General features: G+C 42.6%; 1 protein-coding gene across 1 annotated transcript; it reads left to right on the top strand.

The window, feature by feature from the left end:
- Positions 1–3: 3 nt before the first annotated feature.
- NPY (neuropeptide Y) lies at positions 4–8,512 on the top strand (the record flags this gene model as incomplete). Its single annotated transcript, XM_010155544.1, has 3 exons — positions 4–113; positions 5,281–5,361; positions 8,488–8,512. Coding segments are annotated over 3 exons (216 nt in total), but the record flags the coding sequence as incomplete, so codon positions are not given.
- Between the last annotated feature and the right edge of the window lie 359 nt (positions 8,513–8,871).

Raw genomic sequence — 8,871 nt, 5'->3', positions numbered from 1 at the left:
GCGGAGGCGTACCCCTCCAAACCGGACAGCCCCGGCGAGGATGCCCCCGCAGAGGACATGGCCAGATACTACTCGGCGCTGAGGCACTACATCAACCTCATCACCAGGCAGAGGTAGGCAGAGCGGCCCGGCCAGCAGCCCCCTTTCCCGCCCCCCGGGCTGCCTTTTTCCTTGGGGAGGCTCAGGGGAGGGAAGCGGGGTGCCCCCTCGCACATGGGCGTCTCGCCCTGCCTTCCCCAGCGACACGGAGAAAGACGGGATGCACAGTGCGTCCTTAGACAGCAACAGCCCGGGTCGCCTCTGGGTCTGGAGCTGAATTGCCACCATCCAGGCTGGCAGAAGGGGCAGGGGTGTCCATCCTGCCTCTGCTCTCTCAGCCCTTTCTAGCTCTGGCACTGCCAGGCAGGAGCGTGAACCATACGGGGCAAGCCCCCCAAAAGGGAGAGAAAGCGTAACTAACCTAGGAGCTGGAGGGAGTTTGATAGGGGAGTAGGAGAAGTTTCCTGCTTCTGCTGCTGCCACTGACTCCAGCGAAGATTTTGGTGAGAAAAACTGCCCCTCTAACCTTGCTGAGGACTTGTAGTAGTTGCGATGCTTTGTGGTTTGCCAGCTACTTCATGCGGCTGAGAGTGCCAAAATACCCACTAGTCCTATCAAAAACGCTCTCAAGGCCACAAGCAAGAACCCCAAGCTGAAAGAGTGACCCGAACCTGCCTGACTCTAAACTGGGTTTCTGGGGATGACTCTGCTTGTAGGAGTAAAGGCTCAATCTGAAAAGAATGCAAAATGTTACCAAAAACTGTATTTCTTATTTTGAGCATCTGTCCAGTTCAGACTGTGTGATTAATAGAAGTTTCCCCTGAGGTCTCTGAACAGTGTGTGACCCAGAAGAGCTTTGGCATATTTATCTATTGGTTTAATATCAAAACCAGACGAGAGGTCTAAAATTAGGCTTTCATTTGTCCCTCTAGAAGTCTGAAGAATTACATTAGAAGGGAGGCTATCGTGTAACTGAGAGCTTTCCCAGCAAACCCGTAACATCGTCTGCCAGTCCACTAATAGCATAACACAGATGAAGAGGCTGATAGAAAGACAGTTCTTCTGTCCTGGACTTTTAAAGCAATATTCACTGCTCGTTCATGCCTATGGCATGCTTCTGTGTGATAGTCTGTGCTTGGATAACTTTTTGTCTAGATTACTGCTAAAATAATCTGATCCCCGAGTTCTGCCCCTGCTGCCCTTTTTTTCCCTGTGGGTGCTGGGGTCTCCAGGCTGGTCTCTCATCTCTGCTTTTGTTTCTTTCATCTCTGATTTCAAAGGTGGTTCCTGTCCAGCCCAGGCCATATTTAAGAACAAGCAAACAAACCCCCCTCCCACCCAACAAAATGAAAACTTCTGTATTCAACCTCCACTCACTCTGATGTTGACTGTGCACCTTTTTTTCCTCATTTCTGAGATCCAGGTGCACAGCTCGGAGGGTGAGACTGCTTTCATTCTTCTGTGTGGATTTGAGTTCTGAAATGACCCACCACAAGGGCAACTTTGTGATACATATTTTAAAGTTGACTACATAGGTTAACTAAAAAAAAAAAAGGTGGTGCTGTTTCCACTGCGTTGTGAATTAACAGTGCAGAAATAAAGTAAGTGCCACCTCCTTTTGGGGAACTTTACTGAGCTCCTGAAGGTTCCATGTTTTGGCAGTGACAGTCACTTGTAAAATGAATTGGTAACTTCTGAAGCATTCTGCAATGGGCTAAGAATCGTTAGGCCTGTTTCAGCAGAGGGGCTCCAAGCTTCCCGTCCTGTTTCAGCTTTTTGCCTCTGCCTTTTGTGCTCAGTGCTGCCTGGGAGCCCTGTAGCTGCTGGGTGTGGAAGCTCACCTGCTCCTCCTGAGGGTGTGTGAGGAAGCTGTGCTTGGCTTCTCACCAGATCTGGTGCCTGCAGCCTGGTCACTGTGCAACTGGTGAGATGGAGCAGTAAGAGCATGCTGGGAAAGGAGATTGATGATTTTTTTCTCCTCAGGTTCATCTGTCTAGTCTTGTTTGATGTTACTATGATTATGAATAACCTTCTGGCTCATCCTCCTGGCTTCTGCTTCTGACCTAACTAAAGTATTTGAGTGTCATTCCCCTCTGAGCTACAGTGGCCCACAGGGTCTTCACCCCAGCTCCCATGAAGCTTCTTCCTTCCAGACCATTTTTCTCTTCTGGTCTTTAGCCCTTGCATGTGTGGCTGCTTTGCTCCCTCTCTCCTTTGAGATCCTTCTTCTTCAGGTCCATCTCACTTAGCCTTAGGAATCTGTGCCCATCAACTTTATGCCCCTTTGAGGTTAGCTAGGGGAAACAGGTACGTGTAGGGTGCAAGTCACCAGGCCTGTTTCAGAGTTCTCATTTTGGATGAGATCCCTTGTTCTTAAGGTGCCAGGTCTTTCTGACTATAAAGAGAGCCTAATGTGACCAACACAGATGCAGACTCTTACCCTGCAGATGCCTGTGTGTCTTTAGATTAGTCGCACCTCTGTCCTCAGAACCATCCTGTGGTCCTTGCCTCATGCCCCTCTACTGCACTGTTCAGGGGGCTTTTTTCAGAGCCCATCTTGCCTTGAATCACTGCTCCTTCTGTTACTTGGTACTACCGGTAGCCCCTCTTGCCAACACCCTCTTCCTTTTGTCACTTGTAGCTTGCTCTTGCATTTGTGGCTCTTCTGTGTTTTTTTTTGCTGGAAATAGCCTGAATCGTAGGCAGGGCAGAGAATATGAAAGTGTGTCTGACTTAGGCAGTACTGGTGCTCCCACTTCATGTCAACATCCTTTGTGGAAGGAAGCAGATCTGAAGAGCTTGGGGTTTTTGGGTAGTTTTCAGAATCAAGCCCACAAGATGTTTCTGGGATTCCTCAGCTCCCATTGCCAGCCTTTGACATCAGTGGGATTTGACTCCCAAGACACAAGTTTTCACAGAAAGCTTTGAGATTTCACTGAGTCTGAGATACTGTGTCTCTAGTCAGAGTAAGTGCATTTACTCTTCGATCGCTTTGACTTCAGCTCGAGCTGTGGGTTATCAGCATGCCCAAAAAAGGGCCTTGGTGTCTCAAGCTGAGCATAAAGCCTGACTAGGTATTTTCAAAAAATGTGGAGCCTTGTTCTTTTAAAACAGCTATGATATTTGATGAAAATGTTTCCCAAACAATGAATAAAGGCCTGGCTTTCTGTGTTCTTGTTGTCTCAGAGTTGGGCAGTGTAGCGAAGAAGCAAAGCACAAAGCAGCTGGAGCAAAGATCTCCCAACACATTTGCTTCACTAAGAAGAGGTTGACTTTGTCCACAGCATCTTTTTATTATGGCTGTACCATGGTTGTTTCCCGGTGGCAAAATTATGTGGCAGACAGGAGGAAGACATCTGACATAGGAAGAGCAGCTGCTCCTTGGCCAGCTTGGTTTGTCGCAGTTGGCAGTCGCCTCGTGTGCAGCTTTGTTATGTGAGGACATGGTGGGTCCATCCAGCATAGGCAGCAGCACCTGTCTAGCCAAGGCACTGAAGGGACTCATTAAAAAGATATCTTCCACACACAGTCATCTTCATGATTCTTCCAAATCTCTGCACTCTGGAGAGGTGAGAGATTATTTCTCTCACCCATTTCTTATTCAGACAAAACTTTCCAATAGATTAATGGGAGTTTTGCTCAAGTGTAAACTGTTGGAGCAAGTTGTTCACATGTTAAATTGATTTCTTTAAAACAACAGCACATTAGATTCCCCTCAGCTGAAGTCCAGGCCACTTACATATTATTTAGAATAGGGAAATAAAAGGCAAGAAATCCCTTTGTGGTGATGGAGTGCAAGGTACTTGACTCAGCATCATGCTTGATTGCGTTATTGTAATAGCATTTTACTATGTCTGGCTGGTTCTTTTCAGATACCTGCTTTCAGTCAGCTTAGATTAAGAAATTTACTTTAAAATTCTGAAACTGATGCTTTGTCTTTCTGTAGCATAGGTGATGTACAAAAATGATTAAGGCAAAATAAAAATACAAAAAGGTGAATAAAATGATTGAAAAGTGAGATGTGTTTCCACTTTAGAGTAGGTTGTGTCATCACCAGGTACAACTGCTAGCCTTTGAAATATAGTTTGGGAAGGTTTTTTGGTTTGTTTTTCCCTCTGCACCCCCACCCCCTCCCCCCGCAAATTTGGATCTAGTCACTGGAGAAACATCTTGATAGCAATGGATAAAATCTAAAGTCTTTAATTACACCTTTGATTTCTCTGGGATCAGAATTTCACTCAAATGGCATTCACAAAGCCGTTATCTGTTAATGTACTTTGTGATTCAGACTAATTACATGCAGCAGTTACAAACCATGATCTTAATTCTTCCCAACCAAGGCAACGTTTGCTTACAGTTACCACTTTTAGGCTAATGAATCCTTTTAGCCAAGAAGTGTCTGTCAAGCTGGCTACTTATTGTCACTTCTGTTTTCTCAGGAAAAGAGAGCAAATTCTTTCCCAAGAACAAGGAATTGCGGTACTTTTAACTGTTGAGTAATTTATAGTATCCAGGATTTAAAAAAAAAAAAAAAAAAAGAGGCAGTAGAAAGACAGCTCTTGTGTAAAATCAAGACAAAGGTAGCCAGTGATATCCCATTTAATCAAAGAAAGAAGAGCTCTGATTCAGAAAGTTTTTTCCCCTGTGGCTGCGTACTACAAACTGATGATTACCTTGGGATAGCTCAGTTTTTACAACTTAATGCGCTGTGTTGGGCACCCCCAAATGTACTAGCTATCTTAAAAAATCTTGGCTAGATCCTTGGATAATATGGCTTGAGTTTTCTGTTTTCTTAATAGATAAAATTGACTCCTCATTTACACTACAGTAGCATCTAAAACGATGCAAAAGTTAACGGGATGCTGGAAGTGGGTTTGTAGGCAGGAATGACATGCTTGGAGGTCACATCATGCGCAGCTCTCCCTCCCTTCCTTCGTGCTCATGTCAATAAGGTGCAAGGCCCTACGACTGTCCAGGAACAGCCATTGAACTGAGAAATACCCACTGTTTCTCAATACTATCATGCAGCATCATTATGGAAAAAATATATCCAAAGAAATACTGAATAGTGAACAGTTTCTCTCATGGTTACGTCAAGTTAAAATACTTACTGGAAAGTTGTCTTTTTGCCTGCTCTATTAATTTTTTTTTAAAAGATTTGCTTAATGGTTCCATGCTTAGTCTTCATTTTTTTTAAAAAATTACATATGCTAAAAATACACTTTTTTCCTCTTTCCTTAGATATGGAAAGAGATCAAGCCCAGAGACACTGATCTCAGACCTCTTGTTGAGGGAAAGCACAGAAAATATTCCTAGATCCAGGTATGTATGAAGAAGTTTTGTGGTGGCTTTCACATCTCATTTAGATTTATCAGTTTCATTTGTTATCAATAAATATGTTTCAGAAGGAGAAAACATATGCTACCAGCAGCTGGGTAAAGATGTCCTGAAAAAAAATTTAATTCCCTTTTTATTAAGAGCTAGCACCATCTATGAATGCCAGAGATATAATGTAGCCCAAACTCCTCATTTCCTGATTTTGGGAGCTGGCCATTGCTGCTGGAAGGGAAGCATTCTCGTAACACTTGCCCCTTACTGAGCTTTATTACACAGAATTGTATGCTGATGCGTAATCATTAGAGCCCCCAGAATGTCACACTTTTACTCATTTGCTGCTCAAATGGGTCAAATTGTTTCCATACATAAAGATGCATGAGTGGTAAATATGAACATACGTTAACTTACACACAAATGCACAGCTATGTCTGGTCTTTAAAATAGTGTTTCACATGGGTTTTGAACCTAATACTTTACAAAGGGGAAAAAGGCCTTTATATTTCCATTTGCACTTGGTGTAAAATAACAGTGGCGTTTCAAGCAACAGCGGGATTTCAAATGTACATACTGTATTTATCTTGTTAGGTAATGACACTTCAGCTATAATGTAAGATATTGTAGTAGTGACTACAATTTACACAGCTAAAAGTAGTACATTGAAACAGTAAGATACGGGGCGGGGTGGGGGTTGTCTGATGAAAGGAAATACCAGGTTTAATTTTGCTTACAATCAAGCATGAATGAACTCAGTTTAAGCCTTTATGGATAGCCTGAAGTTTGCTACTTCTACTGCAGAAATAAATGTTTTATGCAGTAGTCATCTTGGGAGTCTACAAGCAAATGCTCTGCCTCTTCATCAGCTGTGAAAAAGCTCAATTATACTGGTTAAGTACTTTAAGTATAATAGTCTGTCGCACTGAATTTAGGGCATGATCTTGTCCCTGAAAGGTGACCAAAATTTCTACTGCCATCAAAGGAGGTTGTCCATGAGACTTGTGGCTCTGCGCACAGGCAGACCAATGACTTGTGGTTTGATGACTAACCACAGCTGTGGGGATGCAGTTTTCTCTGCAGATGCTTATATAAAAAACTGCATGGAGTGCAGTGAAATGTGTTAGACTACTTTGCGTTTGGTAATGACAAGGCAGAGTCCTCACATAATGGGAAATTTCCACGGCCATGAATTTGAGGCAACACACAGGGTAGTACAAAGTCTAATACTCTGTAATTTTCACCCCTTCATAACAAAGCTTTATGGTTATTATTATTGTTTCAATAATGCTATTTATAACACACCAGGGAGCAAAAACTCATGAGCAAAATAACAAACTAGTCTGCATTTAACATCGAGAATTGATGAGAAACAGACTTTTATTTCATACCCCCTGTAACAGCACTTTAAACTGAGCATGGTATTTGTCATTCATTGATGACAATTATGGGAGCACTGGGAACAATGATGTCTAGTTTCCTATGGATATGTTTTCTAGGATAAAACCCTGTATGGATTCTGAACCCCACTCCAGCTTTTTCCTCCATGTGAGGACATAATTAAATGTTCTTTCTACCCAATCCAGTGTTTCATGGCACATCAGGAACTTAACACCTCTGAGATATCTGTGCCTCTCTCTGACTTGGTTGAAGCTGTCCAGAGGGCTTGAAAGCTGGTGGGGAAGTTAGGGGACCCACGCAGGGGTGGACAGCTGGGCACACAGCAAATATTTCCAGGTACAACACGGCTGTCTCCCCCTTCTTCTTGTATGAATGAATGAAAGGCAGGCCAGTACTATTCTGAACTTAAATTAATGAAGTATATGTTTTAGAAATAGTTATATATGCAGCCAGTTACGGAGCAGATGTTTGCGCTCAGCGAATCAGTGAGAGAGAGAGACACACACTTCATGAGTTCTCGAGACTAAACTTTGTAACTAAACATTGAGGAGGTATTAATAAGCAACTTCACTGTATTCAGCTTGGCTGGCCTGGTTTGACATTTCACTTTTGCTGTCTAATACATCCCCTGAAGTATTTTGCAGTCTATATGTGTGTCTGACCATATGAAGAAAGTTTAGAGAGATTCTCATAGACATCAGTTAAAATATAGGAAGTTAAGGGATAAAATAAGGAGGCACCTTGACCTGAGGACAACGAGATTTTTATGACAAAAACATGTGATGCGGCATGTTTCTGATCACGTCGAACCTGTGGAGTCGTGAGAAAACCTTTAAAACTCAATAACAGGATGTTTCTCCCCTACTACTTCCTCTTTAAAAGTTAGGATTCTAGTGCGAAACAGTTGTCTAGGCTGCCTTTGCAGTCAGTCGGTGGGATGGGCATCTCCAAAATGAGCCTTCCATCTGAAAATGGGCAGGACCGTCTGCTCAAGGTGTCAGTGTCTCCTTGGTGAGTGTGAAGGAAGACTAGGTGCCCAACTTTCAGGTGGCAAAAATTACGGCAAATGCATTTCCTCTAGTCTCTCCCCACGTGCTCTGCTTTTTGACTTTGCTGTTCTGTAGACAGAAGAGCTTTTTGCAAGCAAGAGGGCCTCTAGATCAAATCCTGCCCTCAGCACTCCTTTCAACGTGTATTTCAAATGTTTCATATTGAGCAGTGGAAGGCCACAATAATTTTTTTAGGATGGTGGCTGTGGACTTCGGTTTTGTTTGAAGGTGCTAACAGCATGACGTGTGGGTTGGTTGGGTTTTTGGTTTTGTTCTCAGTGAATTCTCTTTGTAAAGTGTTTACTCCTGAGTAAGAATGAAAAATATCTCTATTTGTATTTCAACATGTAATAGTTTTCTAGCTGAATTTAAGTGCTTTTTAATGGCATAATCCAGCTTTGCAGTGAGTCTCAGTGGTGTGAAAACACGCCATCTGGGCAGCAGTACAGCGGGGCAAGTTCTGGTGCCAGTCTATAGACATTTGGCCAACCAGGATGTCTCTGCTTTGGGGGGAGTTGCGTATACAGTCTTCAACTACAACTATGTATATGTATTCCTTATTGCTGATACTATTAAAATGAAAAGTTTAGGTAGTTCTAACCTTGTATTTTTCAGAAGGTGCTTTAAAATGTGTTTAATGTTTCTTTTTAATTCATAATATGTATTGCAGGTTTGAAGACCCTTCGATGTGGTGATGGGATTTTCAGCACACTGTCAAAACTTTTCCTAGTTTTCAGTTCATACTCCACGCCTCTGAAGCAAATCATAGCGTCATCCCAGTGCATGCAGCCATTGTACTGAATTCTGTAGAGTTTTTTCCTTCATCATATTTGTATATACCTTTATTTAAATAAATTATTTGTGCATTCCAAAATATAAAATACTAAATGAAAACAAGCAACATTGTCATTGGTATAGCAACGAGTTGCTTTAAACTATTAAAACTGAATTGTAACCTCCCTGCAGTCTGAAGTAGTATGGACAACAATAGTGTCACTGTTATTACAGTAATTAGGGTGCAAAGTAAGATAAAGACATCATTTATTGTAGCCTC

Source organism: Eurypyga helias, unplaced genomic scaffold (assembly GCF_000690775.1).
Source record: "Eurypyga helias isolate BGI_N326 unplaced genomic scaffold, ASM69077v1 scaffold45180, whole genome shotgun sequence".
Classification (NCBI taxonomy): Eukaryota; Metazoa; Chordata; class Aves; order Eurypygiformes; family Eurypygidae; genus Eurypyga; species Eurypyga helias.
This window is presented reverse-complemented; position numbering and strand designations above follow the sequence as displayed.